At 43.5% G+C, this 25,868-nt stretch overlaps 1 protein-coding gene across 4 annotated transcripts in view; it reads right to left on the bottom strand.

The window, feature by feature from the left end:
* The window catches only part of SPATA20 (spermatogenesis associated 20), a 66,249-nt gene extending 41,449 nt beyond the window's left edge, over positions 1–24,800 (bottom strand). Inside the window, exons 1-10 of one of the 4 annotated variants that reach the window (XM_061616022.1) lie at positions 24,388–24,575; positions 15,917–16,054; positions 14,073–14,137; positions 12,291–12,445; positions 12,061–12,204; positions 10,549–10,750; positions 10,160–10,290; positions 7,158–7,262; positions 1,265–1,339; positions 248–460 (exon numbers count right to left, since the gene is read on the bottom strand). In XM_061616022.1, coding sequence (XP_061472006.1) covers positions 248–460; positions 1,265–1,339; positions 7,158–7,262; positions 10,160–10,290; positions 10,549–10,750; positions 12,061–12,204; positions 12,291–12,445; positions 14,073–14,137; positions 15,917–16,054; positions 24,388–24,521 — 1,362 coding nt within the window. In that variant the 5' untranslated portion in view covers positions 24,522–24,575. Of the gene's footprint in view, positions 1–247; positions 461–1,264; positions 1,340–7,157; positions 7,263–10,159; positions 10,291–10,548; positions 10,751–12,060; positions 12,205–12,290; positions 12,446–14,072; positions 14,138–15,916; positions 16,055–23,759; positions 23,868–24,387; positions 24,578–24,612 lie in introns of those variants that run through there. The other 3 variants (XM_061616025.1, XM_061616023.1, XM_061616026.1) reach the window with 3 other exon arrangements.
* Between the last annotated feature and the right edge of the window lie 1,068 nt (positions 24,801–25,868).

The raw sequence follows: 25,868 nt of genomic DNA on the forward strand, positions 1-25,868 counted from the left end.
TCTAGATACAGCTGGTAACTAACTGAATTCTAAGAACTTTATGCTGCCTTAGTTGGCAAGCATCAATAGCCATTCATTTAGGAGTCAGGCAGAGTGGTCATTCTACCAGCAGTAGAGGAGGTCTGGAGAAGTGCAACCCTATCCCAAGCACTAGTGTCACAGGCATTTATTGGACAGTCCCTGTGACGTCATTTGTGACAAGAGACACAATAGTCCCTCCCTGGCTGTGCCTCCTCTCACACTGCACCTTCATTGGATTCACATTGCCATCCTCCTTAATCCCATAGTGATGCATAAAGACATCTGCCATGGTCTTTCTCTCTGGAATCCCTTCAATGGGGTCTGGCAAGTTCCACCGGATCTCCTCAGCTGTCCACACACAGAAAGCCCCTTCTTGCTTCTCTGTTGACTGGACTGTGGGGTAGGAATCTGCATCCTCTGCACTGTAGAATCCCCCAGACTGAAAACCAGAGCACCACCATTAGACTACACTCCACACAGTCACACACAAAGTACACCAGTCCATTCCCCAAGCATAAAATGCGACAACAGCAATGCAGTGAAAGCCTGGCTGGGAATGGGCAGATTAGGAAGTCTAGTTATTTGCACAATCACAATCCTGCCCCACAGGACGGAACTAAGGTGCCACAGGACTCCACATTGCTTTTACTACAGCAGATTAAAACAGCTGCTCCTCTGGAAATCCCCTTTAAGAATGTTGTCTTAGGGATGAACTACACATTATACGCACACAAGTATAATAAAACCCCAGCAGGTTCTCCTTCTAGGCCAAGCAGCTTTGGGAAAGAGCAATATAAAGCAGAGATGCAACAGAGTCATGGAAGAAGCTTAACCCTTCTCCTGCCCATCACAGCCTCAACCCGACATGGGGTTCAAGATGTGTATTTTCCTTACCGAAGCAGCTATTGAGAGTTTGCATGTAACATCTGGTTTGGCCCTTACAATGATATTGTTTTAAAATAAAGTCTTCTCATTTGAAGTCTTTTTAAAATCCAGCATCTTCAGCACTGAAGGGAATTAGCCCCAGGAAGAATTAAAAGGAATAATGGGGCAAGGGTCTGCATTGACTTGGTGGGAGGATGTACTAAGGCTAAATTATTGACACACCCAAGAGACTGGGGGCTTCAGGCACAATCAGTAACTGAGTCTGCTGCACTTGCATCAGTTCCACTTGCACGCTGGTGAGTCAAAGACCAATCAGCATCAAACAGCCGCGAAACAAGAGCCTGAGATGGTAGCTTACCCCGTCATTCAGATCCCGGGAAACGTAGAGCAGAATGTCTGCAGCTATGTCTGCAAAGAATTCGTCCCCAGAGATCTGTGTAAGACACAAGGAACATTGCATTCCAAAGATAACGAAATGGGGGGGGGAGGAAGTGGAGAAAGGGAGGAGGCTTAAGCTTAAAGAACAAATGTGGGGAAGAGGGGGTGATGGCACAAGGATGTTAACCCACAACAGGAAGGGAAGGAGCCTACTATCTGGACCACAATATGCAGACAGTTGCTGCAGTTTAGATAGGCAGTATAATGCTACTTGCATCTCAGAAATCTTTTGCGCGGCAGAAATGCTGGATGATGTGGAGGATCACACCCAGGTCATTCAGCCCCCAGTGCACTGGAGCAGCTGTTGCCTAGTAAATAAATGAAAGGCTCTGGCAGCAAGGGACACAGGCCCGCTTCTTGGCTCTGCTAGGATATACGTTGAGTGTAATCATTACCCTGCTATAAGCTCAGAAAGAAACGGCAACAAAATATGTGTAAGTGAGGACTCCGCAACGGCTAACCTCCCTGCCCCTCTTTATGGATCTCCTGTCCGATCCGTACACATTGTGCTCCAAAATGCCACACTGATCTTTTTCCCTACATAACTTCACTCCATGCCAAAAAAATAATAATCTGCAAGAACCCGAATCTCACAACTGGGCTGAACCAGGAACTTTACACACACCGACTTGTTCTAGTTTGTCTGATCTGCACAATTTATTCTTGTGGGATTTAAGTTTTCTGGTTGCAAAGCTTGGGACAGACAGACACAACTCACGCCCATATGTAAATTCCGCCCAATGGAATTTGCTCCCACAAGATGCAGTAATGGCCACCAGCTTGGACGGCTTTAAAAGAAGATTAGACAAATTCATGGAGGACAGGGCTATCAATGGCTACTAGCCATGATGGCTGTGCTCTGCCACCCTAGTCAGAGGCAGCATGCTTCTGAAAACCAGTTGCCGGAAGCCTCAGGAGGGGAGAGTGTTCTTGCACTCAGGTCCTGCTTGCGGGTTTCCCCCAGGCACCTGGTTGGCCACTGTGAGAACAGGATGGACTAGATGGGCCACTGGCCTGATCCAGCAGGCTCTTCTTATGTTCTTATGTTCTTATGTAGATTTATCTTAAAGCTGCTTTTTAAGAAGGCAAATGAGTTGAAGATCACTATCCCAGTGCCAGGAGCAGTTGATTGGATGTGAAATGGGGCTACCTAGGATCATCTCAGGATTCAGGGAAGCCAATGATTTGGATGCCGAAGTAGCAGGTGGGCTGGCTTCCTTGGCTAATACTCAAAGCTCTTATGGATTCCACGGCTGCAAAATCTTTTCAAATTGCATCTGGAGAGCCTGTTATCGAGCATCTAAAATTAGTGAGCAAAAGGAAACTGCCTAATCGTGAAAGCCAACATTGCCAGCCATGGCCACATCAGCAGTAACTATTGCTGAATTCCCAGAGTGCTATCAGAAATGTCTGCATGTGTACTTATCCACTGGAGGTATATATCTAGCCAATGAACCTCAAAAGAGCCTTCCAGGCTGCTTGCAATTAAAATCAACAATACACAGCATCATATCCACAGACTGTAAACAGATTAAAACTAGAAACTCACAAAACATAATAAAACACAAATATAAGTGCCAGCATCAATGAGACATATCTGAATTCCGTCTTCCTCGCCCCCAGCCAAAGCTTGGCAGGAAAAAAAAAGTACAACTCTCATGAGAGCTCCAAAAGAATATCTAGCAGAACTCTCTGGGGAGGTTATTCTGCAGGGAAGGTGCCACCAGACAGAAGGTCCTGCCTTCAACATAAACAGAGGAGAAAGCCACAGGAACACACTAGGAGGAAAAAGGGAGGAGGGAGGTTCAGAGAGCATGATATGAGCCATACGAGGCAGCGTGGTAATGAAATGGCATCACAACTTCCATTTAAAATAGGGATGGCCAACTTTCAATCCTGAGCACCTGTATCTTTAATGGGCATGTAGAAGAGAACATTTTAGCAGACACAGCTTGTAACATCACAGTCCTGCAGGGGTTTGAAATGCTGGACCTGCCAAAACGTCCCCCACTTGCTTGGCTATTGAATGTTCAGAAGCTCTAATGCTGCAAGACTGGCCATCCCTGATTTGTTCCTTAAATTTATTTACCACTATAAACCAAAACAGGTGATAATGGAATTAAAAACTCCAAAGCACACACACAATTGTTCATGCTAATTTCTCAGTTATAAACCCCAAAAGACCAAGAGTATATCAAATGTACTGAGTCAGACACAAAAAACCAGAAGCCACACAATCAGGCTTATATAGCAAGAGCCTTAACCTCTCATCCTCAGAAAACTTACCTTAAAAAAAAAAAAGGGTCCCACTACTTCATTTCTGACTTCCTTACACAAACGACATTTCTAAAAATAGTGAGGGAAATCCTCTGTCTCACCTGAGCCACATACTCACTGACAGATATATAATTATACATTTCCTTTGATTGCTGCTCTTGACACAGTTTGAAACCTTACACCTCCAAAGGTTTGTGCAGCCCGGCAATGGCAAACTACTTAAGGGTCATCCTAGATGATGTATTCCTTGTATGGTCATATTTGTGTCTCCTTTCCTCCCCCCAAGTAGCAGACATGGGTCCTCCAAATCTGGATTTAACACTCCCTCCCTTGCACAAACACATGTGCCCTGTTTCCTGACAAAAACCTTCCCCCCACACGCCCATATGCTGCTTCTTGCTCCAGAAGAGAAGCTGCTATATATGCCCACAGGTATTTTTGCAGTTTCAGGCAAGGGACAAGATGGGACCCCCTCTCAATCCCACATACAGGAGCCAGCTGGACTGGCAGCTGACTCTTCCACAATTGCAACAGGACAACATCCTCCACTGCATCAAAGGGCAGCAGGCTAGCTTAGGGGGCACAGGGCAAAGCCATGCACAAAGCTCTGCCCTTCAGCACCTCATCACGACTCCCACACACCCCAGCATCTGCCACCCAAGACAGCCACTTGGATCTGCTTAGTGGTAGGGCCAGCCCTCTCCACAGCAGCTTGTAGAGCAGGGGTGGGGAACTTTTCAGTCTCTGGATGTTGCTCAACTACCACTCCCATCACCCTTAGCCACTGACCTTGCTTGTTGGAACAAATGGGAGTTGTAGTTCAGCAACATCTAGAGGGCCAAAGGTTCCCCACACCTGTTCTAGAGGAATGTTGTTGGGAAATGGCAGGGGGAAATTGTGATCTTCCGTTGCATTCTGCCCTACCTCCATACCACAGTTTCAGTTAGGATCAAGAATCCCCATGGTTGCAGCTTATAAAAAAAAAATACACATGCAATCGCACATTTAATGTATCATCTAGCTTGGCCCCAACATAATTTATTTTAAGCAATCTCAAAATTTCTCAGAAAGTTCCACAACTCGGCTCCAAGCATTAAAAAAAAATAGATTTAGCAGAATGTATGGTCCTGAAAATGGTGGTTAGGGATGAGCAGAGGATTGTGATGCAAGTGAACAAACTATGCTGCAAGGACAGACAGAGACAGAGAGGAGACCATCGTGAAATGGAGGGGGGGCTGGCTAGCATCCACCGACCTGTGTTCTCCCAGAAAGTAAAAGGTACCTGGCTATTAGAGCCAGAAAGTTTGCGAGGGGAGACAGAAAGTTGGAGGGGGAGAGAGAGAGAGCTTAATTCTGTGGCAGACAGCTTAATTCTGAATTCTGCCTCAGCCTCCCCTTGGATGAAACGAAACAAAACCTTTTCTCCTTTCTCAAGAGCTCTTAGGTCCAGTTTCTGTGCAAGGAGGGCACAGCGATGGTTGGACTCGCTTATGGAATTGGTGAACTTTGTCTGAAAAGGGGGCAGGCACCCCAAATCCCCCAGAAGTGGCAGCAAAGTTGTTCCATCTCAGAGCAGTTCTGCCACAGTGAGAACGGGAACAGCCTTCGCTCCTGTGAACCATTCCTTGGTTCTCTCTTCCCTGAACAACCTTCTGTAAATACTGCCTCCTCCACAGCACACAAGTGACAGACCTAAATGTTGCTCTCGGTATTCATTGACACTCCTGAGGTGCCATGTAACCGCCAAGAACAAGTGCAGCAAGAAAGAAAGGGGAGGAAGCTCCACACAGTGCCACCATCTCCTTCTGTTGCCATAAATGGCTCACGAGGAACAAGGAAAAAACAAGTTTCCTTTTCCGGACAGACATAAGTTACTAGATGCAGGAATTGGGCTGAAGAAGCCAAGTGTTTGTCTAAATAGCTTCTTTTCACCTAACCGTCCTCTTTTCATCTAAGCCATAGCTGCTGTCATGTTGCACTTTATTCTGTAATTCTGACGATTTCTTACCTGGTAATTTGTGTATTATATTTGACCTTTCACATGACATACAAGCTAGTTCTGGAATTCTAGTGGAATATAGTGCACATTTAACGCTAATTTGGGGGATAAATGATTCCAGAAATAATCCGTTTGCATGCTTGGGAACCCGGAAAATCACAGACATTTTTCACTAGCTGCAGCTGCTCACTTAACAGGCATCCCTGCATGCCGTGCGCTCCTGCCCTTTAGGTGTGCTTTGTTTTGTTTTTGCCTGATGAAAATTGTACCAGTATTCCAGTGTAGGCATGGGTAGCAGCAGCATTTCTCCCCCACACCCGTGTCTCTACAACTAAAATAAATATATATATGTCACATGATAAAGGGGGAGGGATTGCATAGCGATGGGACGAGATCTTAGACCTCCTACACAGTGGGGAACTACAATGCACACGTGTGTAAGAGGTGAGGGACTACAACAAGACATTGTTCATTGCAGCCGTGTGAAAGATATTTGCGCAAAATGCCAGTATATCAGCTGAAAAAGCTACTGTTCCTTAACACAACAGGTACTTCAGTGTGAAAGTAATTTTAGAAATTGGGACAGAAGTACTACCACTTTAATCCATTAAATTAATGCAATAAGCCCCATGTCTGAAAACAGCCCATGTCATCCCAATGACAAGTTGAAAGCGTGAAGTTAAAGAGTTCAAGTACTCTCCCTGCTAGTTGCCAGTTATGGGTCTTTACCAACCCACAAGCTGATCCAATTGAAGATTCCAGTCCTGGGGGACTGTAGCCCTTCTCCTCACATTGCTAAGCCTTGCCAAGCACTTCCCACGCTGGCACAGTTTGTCCAGCATGACCACCCCATACATGCCTGATCACGAGTCTGATCCCAGGGTATGGTCTGAAGGCACATGAGGCCACCACCTTCTATACCGCCTTGGGTTCTATGACGGAAGAAAGGTGGGGTATAAATGTAAGGAAATAAATAAAATGGCTTGGATTCATAGAGTTCACACACAAACACACACGTCTTATGTACCTCAAGAGGACAGCAGCATTTCTCTTCCACGGAATATCAGACATCAGTAGGACAAAAGCAAGGAAATATGGCAACAATGTGGAAATTCACCAGTTTCTCCCCAGATATTGCCACCGGTGGCTTTGGGGGACTCATGGGCAAAATGCCCACAGTGAGGCCTCCTCTCCTTGCTAATGAAACTCCTCCCCATGTGGGCACGGCAGCCCAGAGGAAGAGCAGAAGGCTCCTCCTAAGCTTCTTACTTTTGCCACTGCTTCTGGAGAGGACAGGTGAACAGGCAACTGCAGCAAAGAGGAGGACCAGCAGAGTCAGGAATCTCTGATGGTTGACAGTGGGGTCCCTGCAAGGGTGTGGGCCTCAGCGGATGCTCAACAACGTCTGCTCCTGACGCTGGCCCTGATCACCATGTCAAACTCTGCTTCCTACCTCACCCTTTTGCTGAGATGAACCCTGTTCCTTTGGGCCCTAATACAGAGGCATGGGTGGGAACAGGGTACTGCTGAGGAATACCTGAAATGCCTTGCTGTAGGCTGCTGCCAACTGCCCCTGATCATACAGCATCTTTTCAAAGTGAGGGACGTGCCAACGCTGGTCAGTGGAGTAGCGATGGAACCCCTGCAGAAGAGGGAGGGAAACAAGCGTTTCAACATTTCTGCCTTCTTGGAACTGTGGTTAGATAACAAACAATTTATTTTCAGCGGAATGTTTTATTGGGAAGTGGGGGGGGGGGTTGTGCTTAAAAAAAAATCTGAGTTCAACAGACAAGGCCATCCAGCAAAGAGGTTCCAAAGTGGTCAGGGGAGAGAGCCTGGTGGAGGCGAGCAGGCATGTGGTGACATGAAGCCAGTGATGCCCATCAGGCACATCACAGCCTGCAGCGGTGCAATGCTCATGCATAGGGGAACTGCCATAACACCCACCAACCACTAGGAATGAGAAGATCAAGGACTTCCCGGAAGGATTGCTCCGCCTGTGGCTGCCTCTGAGATAAGCTCTGTCTCAGAGGAAGCTTTTTTCAGTTTAAAATCAGTCAAAAGGGAACTTTGACTGGTATAAATGTTCTCCCAGGCAAGGGTGAACCGAATAGATTATCCACAGAAACTTCGTTGGGCTGTCGGTGGCTGGAATCGATCAGGAATTCCCTGGGAAAGGAAGGCATACCTAGCAGCCGAGGACGGAGTTAGGACTTCCAGCAAGCTGGGCTGAAAAAAGCGAGACGTTTTTTCTTTTAAACGATCCACAACGGGCGAGCTTTCTTCTGTCTAATCTTATCATTTGGCTTAAATTACTACAGTAAAAGAGATTTGTTTAAGAATCAGAAATCAAGATACCTGGGTGAGTTACACTTCTCTCTTTTATACAAGGAATTAAGGAGGAGGAAAGAAAATTTAAAAAGCTTATCTTATTTTTTATGGCAAAAAGCTGGCCTGAATTTGGAAACTATAAAGATTAAAACGGATGAGGGGCAACTTACCCGAAGAGAAAATCTGATCTAGATGATTATTTGATTGATATATGTCTGGGACTACTTTTTCTTGGACTACTTTCTTTAGACGAATCTGCTGTTTGTGTATGTTACTAATTGTTCGGCGTTGTGAACCAAATTTGTTTTGCATTCTTGGACGTGCGGGAGACAAGAACTGTGCTGGCCAGACGATGTCAACAGGCCTGGAATATTAACCCCGATTGCTGGAAAAAGAAGCAAATTACTCTTTGCTTGGGAATTGTGGCTATATTGGAAATTTGAAGGGTTTTTTCTTCGGCTTTAAGAATGACAATCAAAGAAGTGGCAGAGACCCTGGATGTATCCCTGGAAGGGTTTTCCCCTCTGGATATGTTTCAGAAGATAATGGATGAGATTAAGATAATGAAACAAGAACTGGGACAGAGTAGACAAGAGATGGCAACTGAATTTGGTAAAGTGAAACAGGAGTTGAAAGAAATAAAGGATTATATGAGAAAAGGAGCAGATGGACAAGCAATAGAAGATAAAAAGAAATTAAAGGGAAGGAGCAAATTCTGGAGATTGGATCAGATATATCAAATGTGGAATCGGAAAAAGATTTGGACTTTATGGCAAAAATTAAAGGGAGGATGCAAGTCCTGGAGATTGGAACAGATATATCAAGTGTGGAACTGGAAAAATATTTGGAGTTTGTGGATCCTGGAGATAAAGATCACTGTTTGGAATTCGGCGTTGTCCCTGGAGAAATTGATGAAGATATCAGAGATAAAGTTATCAATGCTTCGATGGAATTTCTGGACTGGAATGATTTGATGGAACTTGAAAAAGAGAAAATTTATAGAATTAATTCCAGATATGTGACAATGGAAAAACTATCAAGAGATGTGCTAGTGCATTTCGTAAAAAAAGAGGAACAGAGATATGACTTTACAACAATATTTCAGCAACACATTCAGAATTGACGGCAAGGAAATATTTGTGATGAAGGAAATTCCCATCAGACTCTTACTATATGACTATGACAGCAAGATTATTATGGGTGCAAGGATGGAAGTTGGAAGATGGAATTAACACTGATAATGGAAAAATGGCTATTGAAATTACTGGACCTAGCAGACTTGATGAGATGGATTAATTGACATGTTTATTTGGAGAAAAATCGATGGATATATTTCTCAAGGAGTGGAAACCTCTCTTTGACTTTTTGCAGAAAGAATAAAGTGATGTTAATGAGATTTGATGATTAATTAAGATAACTACTGGAGGAAAGTGATTTTGTAATATATTAAGAGACAGGTTTGTTATATATCATAGACCTATAACTGATCTGCGACAAATCGGAAGTCAACATTTTATTTTATTGTTTAATCTGTTTCTTTTTTGTTTTGTTTTGTTTTGTGTTTGAAAATTTGAATAAAATTAATGAAAAAAAAAGGAATGAGAAGATCAAGTGGGATCCCACACACCGCTTATCACTAGATGCAAGTAAAAGCTGGGACAGGCCATGAACAATAGGCCATGCTGCAGATCCAACTCTGTCCCCTGGAGAGGCTCCCAGAAGATGGACATTGTCAGCTTCTACCTTCCTAGGATATGACCCAATGTTTGGGTGTATCTGTGGGATGAGGCTTTTTATTTTCATCTTTTTTAGCAACGGGATCCAAAACTTCTTAGATCAGGGTCCTTTCAACCAAAGTGATCCTACACAATGAGTGGGATAAAATAGATGAAATGATTTTGAACTGGATCAGTTACTCCAATAAAAGGTTGCATGCTGTTAAACCCAAGAATCTGTTCTTCAGGTGTACCACTGGAACTCAGAAACATGCAACACTTTATATCCACCAGAATTTTTATTCTGTTGTGCCAACACTGTATTTATTGGGTTGTCTTTTATCTACCTTTCTTGAAAGTGGATGGTAGAAAAAAAATGGAGTCACAAGCTAAAGTCGAGCGGACGGATGTGAAACTCAAAGACCCAGGAATGTGAATCCCTTAGTGAAAAACTTAGAACTACTTAACTAACACTGCCCCTGCCCCTTCATACCTGGGCAATATGATCATGAATCCCGCCATATGCCATCATCTTGAGGGTGTGCAGGGCTATCTGCAGTGCCCGAGCTCCTTCGGATGTTGACCGATGAAGAGCCCAATAGGAGAAGAGGAAATTCAGGTTGACTGGAATACAAATGAGTAGGAAAGTAATGAATCTGGGTCAGTTGCTGGAAGCCCTAGCTGGAGCCATTGGTATAGATTTTAGACAGCAGTCATTATGGTTAAGAAATAGGAAGAAATGGGAAGCAAGCAACTCCCATCATCCCTGGCCATTGACTATGCTGGCTGGGGCTGGCTGGAATCTATCAATAACTGGAGAACCACACATTCCCCCATTCCTGTCCTACTCCGATAGCTTGACTGGAAGATCTTGAGACTAACCTGGAGTAGGAAATTTGGGAGACTCTGAGAAACCACCATATTCTTCATCATAGGACTCCAGCAGTTGTTGGAAACATCTGGTCATCACTTCCTTTGAGGATGGGGGTGCTTCCTCCCCTCGAGCACCAACATCAGTCCTGGCTAACAGTGCAGACAGGATTTTCTGGCTGTTTTCCAAAAGAGTAGCTTTATTCCGCTTCCACTGGGGAGGGAACAGGAGGGAAGAAGTATAGGTCATCATTTGGCTAGTCTTCACCCATGCATTTTGCCTCACCCAGCCACCTATCCACTCAGAAAAATCCCAATCATTTCCCACCCACAGATTTAAGGGTGCTTTCAGATGTCAAAAGGTAAACATGGCAGCAATGCTCCAGAAAGGTCAATGACTGAATTCAGAGATGAAGTTATCAGTGCAATAAAGGGACAATCCACAGTGGCTCGGTTCACACATCACACTAAGCCAAACTATAGCTTAGCACGAACATGTGGTCTCCTGGAGAGGAGATCATAGTTGCTTTCCTCCTCCCCAGTCATTCTGCTGCTGCACTGAGTTGAGCCTTGGCTGGCATCCAACCCCAGGCTTGTGGTTTAGCTCTCTCCAGACTAACCAGAAGCTGTAATGAACAACATGCTAAGCCAAACCATGACTTAGCTCAGCATCCATGCAGCAGAACAACTGAGGAGGAGCAATGCAGCTTCACTCTGTTCTCCGAGAGCCTGCACTTCTGTATTAAGCCATAGTTTGGCTTAGTGTGGCATGCAAACCAGGCCACTGAGTGGCTCTCGGGTATTATGTCGCTACCACCACTCTGCACTGAAGCATTCCAAGCAGCTTCTATAAAAGCTGACAGACATAGCACCTATCAGAATTGACCCCAAAATGTTAGTTTTTCGCTACAAAGGTGTTTGCTGATAGATGTACATATTGTTAATTAAAACTAGGCTGCCAGATGCTTTCCCAGGTGTAGACCAGGATACAAAAGAGACAAAAAAATGGCAATACTGACTTGCCTTCACCCCATGGTGATTTATATCCATGTGGCACACATGTGGAATTAAACAATTTCTATTAAATGATTTCTCCCTCCCTAAATTTTTGCCCCAAACACTAACCCAAAATTACTTCACATTTCTTGCTCTAAGCCTTCAAATTAAAAGTTCAGAACTACCCAGAAGCATCCAGGATATTTGGGGCACAGCTGTTCTCCTGGCACCAGCATTGCTGCAGCTCACCTAGGCTGGACTGGGGCAAGGCAAACTCAGGGTCGTGAGGATGCACTGGTAGGAGTGCCAGATTGGCTCCTCTGGTGTGTCCACACAGCCCCATCCTCACTGCCGTCCTGTCCAGATAATCTTCAGCAATGCCAGCGTCAGGAGGTCAGCTCTGTGGTTCTGCCCCACCACACTGGCCACTTCTGGAAGTAGGCCACACTGCTGCTCAGCATGGTCTCCAGTGCATATTCCAGTGAGAACCTCAACTTATTCCTCAGTCCTGGATGCTAAGCACCATACCTGCTCTAGGATGCGAAGCAGAACAGTCCGAAACCCAACCTGATAAATTCCATCCTCAGGAGGGAAATAGGTTCCACCTACAAATGGTTTGAGATCAGGAGTCAACCAGACACTCATTGGCCAGCCCCCTCCACTGCTAGTTGCCTGCAAAAAAAAAGAAAGATATGGGATGTATTAAGATTCCCTTCAAAATCCACCTCTAAGTTGCTATGCTAGTTCTCACTCCCCACCTGCACAAAAGCCATGTAGACTTTATCAACATCTGGCCGCTCCTCACGATCCACCTTGATGCACACAAAGTTCTCATTCAGGACCTGACCAATTTCTTCATTCTGGAAGGATTCTTGCTCCATCACATGGCACCAATGGCAGGTTGAATAGCCAACTGAAAACAAATACTGCCAGTTAAAGAAAGGCTCACTGATGAACAAAGCAGCGAAGAATCAAACTTCAGAGATGAATTTTGTTGTATCCAAAGGGGGCAAGGATAGGGCGAGGGATGTAAAAAGACACAACAGTATTCTCCCTTTGCAAGTACATAACTGAAGCAGCTTAGCAAAGTAAGACAAGGAGTTGGCTTTAAGACAGAGATATCCAGTGTGATGCCCTCCAGATGTTGTTGGACTATAACTTCCATCATCTCTGATCACTGATCTTGCTGGCTGGGGCTGAAAGGAGGGCACCACGTTGGCTATCCCTGATTTAAGAGAATACAAACACAAGAACAAATAGAGAGTAGCTCTTTCATGAACAAACGTTGGCTGTAGACTACATAATAGTTCTAACCCCCACCCCTGGAAAAGTGTTATTCTGGCAGAATGTTACAAGAACACTTCTGGAAGCAAAGAACTAGCCAGGTAAAGATAAGAAAAGCAATTGAGAATGTTTAAGCAGGTGTTGCTATAGCAGGGTTAGCCAACACAGTGCCCTCCAGACGACGTTGGACTATAATTCCCATGAGTCCCAGCCAGTACGGCCGGTGGCAAGGGATTATGGGAGTCGTAGTCCTAGAATATTTTGAGGGCTATCCCTCTTCTATAGTGAAGTTCTGAAATCAACTTATAAAAGTTGTTTACAGCTTGAATTCAAAGAGCAGCAAGAACAGCATGGAATCTTGTTAGGCTCCAGTCCTCTGCACACTGATATTTGAGAAAACGTGCATAGGACTGCTCTGTTAAAATTATTTAAAAGCAGAAATCCAAGACTCCCATTATTCCTCCAACATGTCTCTTCATCCAAGTTCCAAATCCCCATCTGCTTGAAACAGCAAGTTGGAGCCCTTCCCAGACAGTGGATCTGCTCCTAATGAAGGAACCCACTAGTACATGTATTTACAAGCTTCACGCTGAGTTCCTTATACTCACAAGTATTTCCTATGCTATTCTTTGCAGATGCAAACTACAAACCCAGGAAGAATAGCACATGGCACAGCTTGCCCCTCCTTCTCCCAGAAAGGAGCTGACTGAAAGCAAAGGAGTGCCCAACAGATGAGGGCCCCCTTTGGACGGCATTTATGCCTCCAAAAACAAGCATAACCTCTCGGTTTTCAAGCTATTTTCAAGCAAATAAGCACTGTCATCTCACTGCAGCCGCTCCATCAGGCTGCCACAGATGGAGAGAAGGGAGGCAGGGGCTCTGCTGAGAGACCAGCTGCCTATGGCTCTTCCCCAACTGTCACCTAGCAGCAGTCTTTCCACCAGGCTACCTGGATTGTTTCCTTCCCAGCTGGTTGTTAGAACTACAACTTCAAGAACTGGTGCCCGAGTTTGCTTTCCCCCCCCTTCTCCCTTCCCCTGTCAGATTGTAAGCCTGAGGGCAGGGATTATTTTCCATGTTGCTTTTTTCTCTCTGGAAGCATTTTCAGTTGAAGGGTGGATTAAAAATGATCATGATGATAAGATGAAGTCGGTTCTGTATGTTTTCAGAACTCACACACACCATACATGTATGCATTTTTAAAGTTGTAGATGGGCACATATGGGGAGCATAAAATGAAGTCATTTCTTTGTTACCTGATAGAAATATCAACTTATCCTCTCTCTTTGCTTTATCAAAGGCTTCCTGACCCCAAGGATACCTGAGGGGAAGAAGATAAATATGCCATGATTTATATCTATACTCACCCCATTTATTATGCCTGTACTGAATGCAGGCAGCTGGTTTGAAGTAAACCGTTGCTTATACCACTAACCCTTCTAATTACATGTGAGGTATTTTCAGAGAGCACAATGCTCTCTGAAGATGTACACACTGTACCACTATAACCATGCCCACCCGTGGAGCCCAAATCTCCCGTTCAGGCAGAACAGGTGTACTCCAAAGAGCACTGCCAGGGTAGTTTCCCTGTGCCACTGAATATTTACAGAGAGCCACATATGATCCTAACAGAGAGCTATCTGCATGAGGAAGATTTCATTTTACAACAGCTGGGACTGTGCCAAAACAAATTATCTGGCTGATATCTTAGCCACAGCATGTTGGGGGCTTTTTGAGTGTGTTGCTCTTGAGGATTATTTAGCTCAGCCTATGAATAGATTCTATACATGTTCTATAAATAATCAGATTTCAGCTTCTGTGTTGCTTTTAAATCCCTGTGGACCACTACAAATTAGAAGTGGCTTTCTGGGTGTTGAACAATAATTAAAAGCATTCCACTTCTGTTCTGTAGGCATTTTTGGAAGATCGGGTTGTAGAATAGCAGATTTAAGGGACTCTAACTCCATAGCCAAAATTGTTGAAGTATTACAGAATACTGGGTTGGTGTGGATAACCACATGTCAACTTAGTAAGAACAAGCCTTCTGCCCACGCATTACCCCTTCACACAAGCCACGACTAAACTGGGAAGTTTCTAATTAACCATACTTTTCTGTTTCATCCAACCTAGGAGACTATGGTTGCTACCTCTGGAGCAAGGAAAATATTAAATCAAACTACAGTTTAATATTCTGGCTAGTTCTGAAGCTGGCAAACATCATTTCCTGGTTTGGATGAAACAAGAAACTATGGTTAATTAAAGATTTCCTAGTTTGTTGAATTGCCACTTTGGGCTCCTTTGGGAGGAAGGGAAGGAAATAATAACAACAACACAGTGACAGGAGGAGTGATGGGGTTGTGTGATCAGGCCAAAGGCCAAGATATAATTGTCCAAATATGGTCACAGAGGGATCTTAAACCTTTTAAAATAAATCACGAACATGTTGCTGATCTTCAATAGCATTATAGAATTGTGTTCTCACCACAGGGTATGAAGTCAGTTTTCCAAACTAAACACATTTCACATCACTCACTTATTATTTAGACATTTATTCATTAATTTTACCCAACTTGTCTAAAATAATATATTCAATGTAGTGTACAGTAAGATAATCATAAATGTTTTTTTTAAAAAATATGAACAGTATTAACTGTAACTCAAAATAGCAGCAGCAAGGACCAAGCAGCATAAAAGGCTATTCAAACAAAGGAAAATTACAAATTTACCACCTGTCTGAATTTTAAAAAAATCAAAATCTGTCTAAAAGCAAGTTAAAGAAGGAGTAGTTATGCAAACAAATATACGTACCTAAGTTGCATTTCAGCTAGGGATGAGACTAAAGTAAAAGCTAAGGAGCTTCATGGAAAGGTTGTCTTTAGGGGAAAGATTGAAAAGGTAAGAGGGCAGCTTGTAGGTGACCTGGGAAGGCATAGGAGGAAATGAAGGCAAAATGACTGGAATCATTTAAGTGAACAGGTAATTGAGGGCAATTGAGGGTGATCAAGGAAAACTATAGTTCCTGAAGAGTGCCTATGAAATTCCAAGTCTCTTTTTCCAACTTGCCCCACTCCTCTGCCTATTAAAAGAAAACCTCTCTCACCAGTCCACAGGATTATGGGCATGTTGAAGGAGGTAAGGAGACTTCTCATGAATCAGTCGGTTAGTGTAGAGGGCGTTGCTGGAATGGCGGCCCTTCCCTCCCGTGGCCATGGCTAAGGCTGTTCTCAGATATATGGTTCTGAAACAAGAAACAGAAGAAGGCTATTCACTTGGCTAATCTCCACAGCGCTAAGATCTGTATTAGTTCCTGTGCCGGGCCTCTTTGCAAGACCTACCCACCACCTGATGAGATCAGCATCTGTACAGACTCCATCTGCATTATCAGTAAACAGCACAGGCTTGTTTCACTGAAGCAACAAGCCCACGATAGCAAGCAATGAAACTGAAGCCTTGGGCTGTCCCTAGGGGCCTGCTCCCAGTCCCAAGGTGTACCATGCATGTTGATTACAGGCACACAGCCTCCCTTGGGGTGGACCTCCCTTTTGTAGATCTATGGAAGCCAGTGTTGTTGTTATGCATGAGCTGTGCCACAGGTGAGAGAAAAGTATCTCCTGGTCCAAGGATTTTGTTGCTGCAATGCATGGATTGTCGCATGTTAGGTTCACAAAGCCAACTTTGGTTGATTGCAGCGAGCTTTGGTTGTGGAAGGGTTGTAGCTTGCATGCAAAGGCCCAGGTTCAGTCTCCGGCATTTCCATGTAGGACTGGGAGAGACTCCTGCCTGAAGCCCTGGACAGCCATTGCCAATCAGTGTATGCAATACTGAGCTAGATAATCAATGTTCCTATAGCATTTTTAGCAGACAAAATTCTTTACTATGCTTATGTTGTCTACCTTCCCAGACATGTATAGTAGGTCAGTACTATTCCCATTTTACAGAAGAGGAAGTGAAGTTGAGAGAATAAATGACAGGTTCAAGGCTATCCAGGACATATTGCCATGGCGGCTGCATGCATCCACTCTCAGCATGGCCCTGTGCAGAGTGAGCTCAGGCCTCTGTTATGTCTGGATTTTTCTATGAATACATCCTGGGTGCTGCATGGGCTTATCCTGAACCCAAATAAGTCACCTCCCAGTGACCCCTCAGAAAACATTTAAAATCAAGTATGAGTCCTGAGGCCAGCACTTGGACCACATCCACACCATACAATCCACTCCCCTCTTCTCCTCATAGAGCTACAGTTCTCAAGAGTCTTCTGTGAAGAGGCATTGATTCTTCAAACACTCTGGCATTTGTAGCTGTCTGAGGGGAATGGGAGTCTCCTAACAACTCTTAGCACCTTTCACAAACTATACTTCCAGTATCATTTAGGGGAAGTCATGACTGTTAAAAGTGGAATAATAGTGGAATCAATGTATGGTGTGAATGGGGCCTTGGTCTGTCCACACTACTTTAGGAGATTATATCCAATGCTGCGTAAATGGCGTTAGACTCACACAATGGGACTTACCCTTCCTCTCCTCAGCACCCCCCAAATCTGTTCAAGGGTCCCCCAACCCTCTGGAGCAGATTTTGAGGATACATGGAGGACTTCACGAGAGAGGAAGGTAAGGAGAAGTCCCGCTGCAGAAGTGGACGTCTGCTGTGTGAGCAGAACACCAGAACTAAAGTGTTTTTGGTGCTTTTGTTTGCCGCCCTGGGCTCCTACTGGGAGAATGGGTGGGATATTAAATAAATAAATAAATAAATAAACTCCTACAATACAGGAATCAGAAGATTCTAGCTACTTAATGTTTATGTTGCAAAAAAATTGACCAAAAAAGCATAAAGGGTTTGAAACCACTAATAGTTCCACCAAAAGTCATGATTAGCAACCACCCAGAGGGCCTTTTTTATTGTTGCAGGCCGCTCTTTGGAATACCTTGTCCAAGAGAGACTTGCGGGCTACCTTCCCTCACTGTAGTTAGAAGGCTGACCAAAGCCTTCCTTTCTTAGGAAGGTTTTTATGACCCAGCTGTTTTACTGGTGCTTGCTGTTTTTAAGCTTCATGGTTGCTGTTTTGTTTTATTTCATCTTGTTTTATTTTCATGTTTTATTATTTTGCATGTATTTTGTCAATTTACTGGCTTTTAGCCAGGAAGGGGGGTAAAACAAATACTAATTTCCCCCCTAATGTTCATTATACACCACACTGAAATCCACTGGATGCAGGGCAGTTTAGACATATAATATATAGAACATTACATTATCATGTCAAAACCAAAGGGCAAGGCAGACCAACTTTTTGAGGCCCATAGGCACATTTGCAAAACAGAGAAATTGCTGTGAGCTCAATACACCCAGAGCAACATGTTCTATTGGCTACAACAGAATTGTTCTTTCAAAACTAAGGCAACATCTGCACTGTACACTGAAAGCACTATCATACAACTTTAACGGTCACGCTCCCCCCAAAAATCCTGGGAGCTGTAGTTTGTTAAGAGTACTAAGAGTTGTTAGGAGACCTCCATCTTCCCCACGGAGTTATAATTCCCAGAGTTCTCTGGGAAGAGGGATTGTTCAACCACTCTGAGAACTGTAGCTCTGTGAGGGGAGTTCGGATCTCCTGACAACTCTCAGCGCCCTTAACAAACTACACCTCCCAGAATTCTTTAGGGGAAGCTATGACAGTTAGTGGTATCACTGAGCTTTAAATGTATAGTGCAGATGTGGCTTAATATCAGCACTAAGGAAGGTCTCTGTGGGCAAATGTGTGCCCACAGATGTCCTGTTGGCAACCCCTGAACTAATGTTAACCTTTTGCATGAAGATAACATGTGCAGCCCTCAGTTATATGGCACCCTTCCTCCCACTCACGTATCTATATTACTCAATTTACATCACCATCCACAAATACAGTTCCTCTTTATCACTCCCAGTCCTTCCACTAACATGCATATCCCCACTGTTTACACCACAAATCATTATCTCTGACATACATCCCTATAATATTCTCCACATGCTCATGATCCTGCCCAGGAATTTATTAATTCTACAGTTTTCATTACTTATGGCTTACAAAGTGACTAGATTTTTTAAAGCAAAGATTAAAAGGTTTCTGCACACAGGCTCACAGGATACTAATACAAAAGAGAAATGAATGGAGAGGGAAAAGGAAAGTAAGCAAATTCAAGTACCAATTCTTGAAGTTACAGTTGAGATCTAGAGTAAAGGAGAGTTCTACGGTTAAACAGTCCCACAACAAATTAAACATATTCAACAAAACTGGCTGACATCAAGCTGTCTTCTCTTTGAGACTGCCAGACATCCCTTATATTCAGATATCCATTATTTCTAAGCATCATATTTTCATTTAATGAAAATAGCCCCCAAATTTCAGAACAATCATATCTTAGTTAAACACAGCTAAACAGAAAACACCTCACAGCCCTCTGCTGTTTGTTCTGTTTAAAACTGTGATCAGACAGCTTCTCTGGTCTCCTTCCCTAACGCCCCTTGGCTGTCCCTGCCATCACAACGAAACTACACCAGAGCTGTGCTTTTTCAAAATGGTGTTGACTCCACCCATATTCTGGAATGTGATTTGTGCCTACCAGTCAGAATTCACTTTTCCTATAGAGGGCGGAGCAAGCACTATCTCGGAAAAACATCAGCGAGCTTGAAAAAAATGAAGCAAATATGGGGACATTTCTGAAGTATTTTTGGACACCCAATGCTACATTATATTTCACGGTATGTATCTTAAGGTTACATGTGTAGTGTTTTAGGTGCACACCTCAAGAATTTTCCATGAACACACCTAAAAAGGTACCTTGTACACTCAACAAACCTGTGTTCACGTCTGAATTTATTGATGTATTAAATTTGTATTCTGTCCTTCCTTCCAAAGGAGCTCAGGAATACACACACCAGGGAACTAGGAATGGTCAAGGCTCTTGCCATATGTTCATGCATTTTAAAAAAAACCCACCACATAATAGGTAAATGAGTCATATCATGGTTTTATCATATTTTAAGTGTTATCAATAGGATGGAGATAAGTCAGAAGCCTAGACCTAAATCCAACACAGTTAGGTGTGTTTAAACCCACTGAAATCAATGAATTTAGGCATGTCAGGTCTGTGCTGGATTTAGGCCGCACCCCTCGTGTTTTTTTTTCCCATTGGGAATCTCCAAAAATGACACAGAGGGCTCTTCTCTATACAAAGGTATTTCTCACACACTATTCTTTTTTACCTCATAACTGGTAACTCCTAACTTTTACAAGTCTACAACATCTGCCTAACGATGCTTCCAAACCTACTTTTGCAAAATGTGGTATCAAACATAACATTTACAGGACTTATTGTCAGTTGTGCTAATTTAGCAAAAATTAGCAAATTTAGCAAAAGGCAATACTGTTTTTATTACCAGTTCTTGGAAGGTTAGCTAGGAGTCGACACTGATATTCCAATGTGAAATAACCTGGTATCCTGGAAGCAACTAAAGTAGGGGTGGGCAGGCGTGTGTGTGTGTGTGCGAGTGAGAGAGAGAGAGAGAGAGAGAGAGAGAGATCTTATGTTTTTCGGAGCAGGGTCACAGAATGAAAGGAGGCAAGTCAGCCACTGACAAGACTCTTCTCAGTAGCTAACACACTCCCGTTTCATGCTGCTTGGCTCTTACGGGCTTCTGTTGTTATGGGAGAAGGCACACAGGGAAAGGACTGAGGAGTGTGGAGAGGATGACAGAGAGCAAGCAAGGAAGGGGAAATGGAAAAGAAGGGAGGGATGGGAAGAACTTGGACTGAAAGGGGGTCTCTCTCTCTTTGCTGCACAGCCTCAAGTTTTTTTGTTTACAAGAATCTTATTCTCAGTCCAGCAACAAAAAGGGCTGGGGGGTGGGGAAGATGTGTGCTTTTGTTCCAGCCCAAAGCCAGGAGTAGCAGTGAAGGAGGAGGGAAAGAAAAAATACATTTTTGGGGAGGGGGGGAGAAAATGTGCATGAGAGCTGGTGTTTCAGCTTTTAATGATGTTCTGCATATATGTGTTGTGCATGGTAAGGTGAAATGCAAATGAATATGCCTATGAGTGTGTGGGGGTGCAGCCAACACCAGAGGTTAGGATCAGGAATTTCCATGATTAAGTTTCCTCCTAAAACTCATAAGCTCTGCCCAAATGCAGTTTCTCTGAGCCTTAGTATGACAAACAAGAAGGGAAACTCAGCAAAGGAAATTCCTTATAAGAACTAAACTGGGCTCACAGTCCTTTCACATAACAGTCCAGTCAGGTTGTTGTTGCTATTGTTAAATAATTGGGGGTCAAGAATCCCTTGCCAATCTACTACAAATCACCCACAGATCTATCAGAAGAACTGGATCTACCTTCCTTTTTTTTTTTTCAATAATTTTTATTCAGATTTTCATAAAACATACAAGACAAAATCATAAAACATTCAAAGACAAAAAACAAAATCAAAAATAGTTAAACAAAAAGAAAAAAAGAAAAGAAGAAAAAAAAAAACAAAAATAAAAAATAAAGAGTAAAATATTGACTTCCCATTTGTCAAAGATCAAATCAGTTATAAGTCTATAATATATAACAATCCTGTCTCTTAAGTCATATTATAAAATCACTTTCCTCCAGTAGTTATCTTACTTAATCATCAAATCTCATAAACATTACTTTATTCTTTCCACAAAAAGTCAAAGAGAGGTTTCAATTCTTTAAGAAATATATCTATCAATTTTTTTTTTCCAGATAAGCATATCGATTAATCCATCTCATTACTAATTATGATAATCTTATTGTCATAACCATAGTCAAAATAAACATTTCAATTAATCCATCACATCAGAATCTGTTAGGTTCAATAATTTCAGTAGCCATTGTTCTATTATCTCTATTAGTTCCATTTTCCATCTTCCATCTTCAGTAGTCTTGTTAAGTCCAGTAATTTCAATATCCAATCTTCCATTATCAGTATTCCATAATAATCTTGCTGTCAAAGCCATAGTCATATAATAAGAGTCTGATGGGAATTACCTCTATCCCAAATATTTTCTTGCCATCCATTCTGAATAAGTTGCTGAAATACTGCTGTAAAATCATATCTCTGTTCTTTTTTTCAAAATACACTGGGTCATCTCTTAAAAGTTTTTCCATTGTCACATGGCTGCAGTTAATTCCATAGATTTTCTCTATATTGGGCTCCATCACATCATTCCAGTCCAGAAGATAATCCATGCCATTGATAACTTTATCTCTAGAGTCTTCATTAATTTCTTCAGAGATAACATTGAGTTCCAAACAATAGATTTTATTTCTAAAGTCCATAGACTCCAAATCTTGTTCCTGTTCCACGTTTGTTCCAATCTCCGGGATCTCCTCTCTCACAGGGACCCCTATTCCAGTCTCCAGGGTCTCCTCTCTCACAGGGACCCCTATTCCAATCTCCGGGGTCTCCTCTCTCACAGGGACCCCTTCCAGGGTCACCTCTCTCACAGGGACCCTTATATCTTTAATCTCCTGCTTCATTTTACTCAATTCAATTTTCGTTATCTCAATCTCATTCATTATTCTCTGAAACATAGTTATTTCCAGATTCTCAGCCACTTTCTTAATTGCCATTTTAAAAGAAAAATATAGGAAAACCACTTCTTATTTCAGCAACAATTGGGTTAATACTCCAAACTTGGTGACATCACAGTATAAACAGAGCAGACAGCCTTATCTCTCCAATAGTTAAGTAAACAAAATGCAGTTCCCAGGATCGAAGCAATTAATGGCAATCGTCAAGAAACAGATTCGTCAAAATAAAATAGACCAAAAAGAGAGTAGTCTCAAAACAGTATAATATTTTTCAAAATAAAAATCTGGAATAGAAATCCCTCTTCTGTGTGTATCTTTAGAATGCAAATCCAGGACAGCTTTTTGCAACAAAAACAGAGATAAGCTATTAATTAGTGCGTAGCAGAGAGAAGTTACGGCTCCCCAGTGAGATGTCAAAAACCGATCAATCTGGCAAATCTCTTTTAAGCAGCAACAATTTAAGTCAAGTAAAAGAAAAATATAGAAAGAAGGGTGCTTGCCTGTTAGTGCGTTCTCTCTTAGAAGATAAGATGAACGTTCGCTTTAACAGATAGAGCTTGCTGTTGAAAATCCGTCCCACCTTCGTCGGCTGGACCTCGTCCCATAAATTAATGAGATCTGGTCGTCCCAACAAAAATAGGCTTTGAGGTTAATCTCTTCGTTTCTCCCTACCCGGGAGAAGTTTAATCAGTCAAAAAAAAAAGAAAAAACTGACTGATATATCTGAATAAGCTTCTTTTGAGGCAGGAGCCCGTCTCAAAAGCAGGCACAGGCTAAGTCACCCTTCCCGGAAGGTCTAACTGGATCTACCTTCCAACACCAGGCTTTAGGGGTACATACACAGTAACACCCAGTGAAGATATAAGAACATAGAAAGCTTTCTTATACCAGGTCAAACGAATAGTCCATCTAGCTCAGTATTTTCTGCAGTGACTGGCAGAGGCTACTCAAGTTTCAGACTAGGAGTTTCTCCCAGCATTACCTGGAGTTGTCAGAGACTGAATCTGGAACCTTATGCATGCAAACCATGTGGCTCTACCTCCAAGCCACAACCCTTCTCCAAGATCATTAAGGCTGCTGCATACCCAGTAGAGCAATCCATCCTGTTGGAATCAGGGGAGCTTACTCCAGAGTAAATATGAATAGGATCCAGTGACAACAGAGAAAAAGAAGGCTGGAAACAGAATGGTCTCATCTAAGCAAGGCAATTTGTGTAACACAAGTTTAAAAGAGCATATACAGGCACTTTGAAGGGATAGATAGGCCTGCCTAGAGATCTTGCAAGCATGGAGGAACAGCAGGAACTGCAAACACAATGCTAACAACGCAATGAAGCGTAGATTAGCAACAGACAGAAACAACTGAAATGTTCTTTACGGTCAACAGGCTGGATAGGTCTGCATTAGTGTAGAGCAGAGCTACAGAGAAAACTGCAACAGGAAGCACAGGCAGACAGGAAACCCGTCATGGAACCCATCAGAAAAATACTGAAGGACAGGTTTAAAAAGCAAAAGGTCAGTTCTGCTCAGCATTACGGCCAGATCTTCTATTGCAAGGATTGGGGATCTGGTTCCTTCTGCATGTTGTCGGATTTCAACTGCCATCAGCCCCAACCCCCATGCCCACGATAAGGGATGATGGGAGCTGTAGTCCAGCAATATCTGGAGGGCCACACAGGTTCCCCTCCCGTCCTACTGAATCAGAAAAGGGAATAGCGCTAGGAGTGAATAAAGTTGTTATCTACACTGGGAGGGGAAGGGGGCAGGGCTATCTGCCATGCCAGAGAGCACTCTTCTTAGGGCATATCAAAGTGAAACCCCGTTACCACAACTGCAGCATAGGGCAACAGATGCGGCAGAATCCAGAGGACCAAGCCAAACCATTATCGCCAGACAAGGGGGTTCCGACGTAGAGTCAGAAGCAGCCAGGCCTGTTCAAGTCATACTAGATAGAAGCTAGTAAAGCAAGGGATATTTTTTTGACCGAACCACCCCTACGAAGTTACCGATGGCTGGCAAGGCAAGAAGGAAGCCGACCGAGCCAAACAGACGAGCAGCAAGCGGGGAGAGGGGCTTCCTCGGGGCCAGCCAGCGTCCCCTCCCCTTTTTTGCTTCCTTGCTGGGCTATTATTATCTGCATGTAAACACCATCACGTCACTAATCTGGATCTAAAAGTCACAGAGGCCGAGGGGTTGGGAAGACGCCGTTGCTCCCTACTGTGGCTCGGTACCTGCGAGCCCAGGAGGTTCGGTTCGGCCCAGCCCGGCGGAGCAGCACGCAGCCGCCAATGCGGCACAGGAGTGCGACGGGGGCGGAGATCATCGCCACCTCCAGCAGGCAACGCTGCTGGGTAAGAAAGGGCGGTGCTAGAAGCGCCCCCAAAGAGTGGGTTTTAGGGACAGGCTGCCCTGTGTAAACAGGGAGGAGGAGCCTCTCTGTCTAGTCAGGCCTGGTGGGAGGGACTCTCGAATTTCTCCGGATCCTCGGGCAGCGGTTCAAGCGTCAGCGAACGCAAGGGCTGGGGAAGGGGTGTGACTCTGGTTTGAACCGAGGTCGCGGGGCAGTTCATCCCGGTCCTGGGAAGTCGGCGCCGAGGATCATCCAGTTATACTGAAATCAGCAAGCCACACGACCATCTGAAATAAAATGCTTCAGAAAAGGAGTGGAGGAGGGATTAGACATGCCAGTTCAATATTCTCCGAGATGTTTTCAAAATCTCTGGCGACCTGGTCTGAGATCCCCTAAGACTAAGTATGTGCAACAGCAATCCTTTCTCCTTTGGACTTAAAGGCCAAAGATCCTCTGAGCATATGCAGAATGCAGTATCTTTGTGAAGGGACATTCCATAATCTGTCTGGAAACCGTCAGATTGTGCTGTGTAGAGGATGAGGATTTTTTTTAGTGTGCAGTTTATTAAGCACTTAAATGACAGGCAATGTCAGGGACAACCTGTACACAAATTATGTAAGGGTAGAATGCGCTCAGTTTCCATACTTAAAACAAACTGCCCAAACCATATTAGAACACCTTCTTTTTGACCAGAACCTCTTCCTCTTCACCATCTCTGGGCAGGTAACTTTTCATCACATCCTTGTAAATACCCTTAAAGCACTAATTTTTTGGCACCTGTTAGTTACTGAACTAAGGCAGATTTATAAATGAATATTTGATACATAGTAGATAAGAACTATTGGCTCTGATGCAAACCACTGCTGATACAGGGTGTGAGCAAGGAGGAAAGCACACTTTGTTGTTGTTTTGAGTGTCAGCATCTAATGTGAAAATAGCTGCACCCAAGGATCACGTGCCCAGCTACAGTATTTGGAAAATATATGCCACCATAGAAGTAGATTTTGCATGTAAAATATTCACTGTGCAGGAGATGACAGAATGAAAAGCACTGTAGCCAAAGGATCATCTTCCAGCCTGCATCTTGACACTCACCAGCTCTGCCCGGTGTGGGATTCGTTGCTGCCTGGAATCCCT

Source organism: Rhineura floridana, chromosome 3 (assembly GCF_030035675.1).
Source record: "Rhineura floridana isolate rRhiFlo1 chromosome 3, rRhiFlo1.hap2, whole genome shotgun sequence".
Lineage (NCBI taxonomy): Eukaryota > Metazoa > Chordata > Lepidosauria > Squamata > Rhineuridae > Rhineura > Rhineura floridana.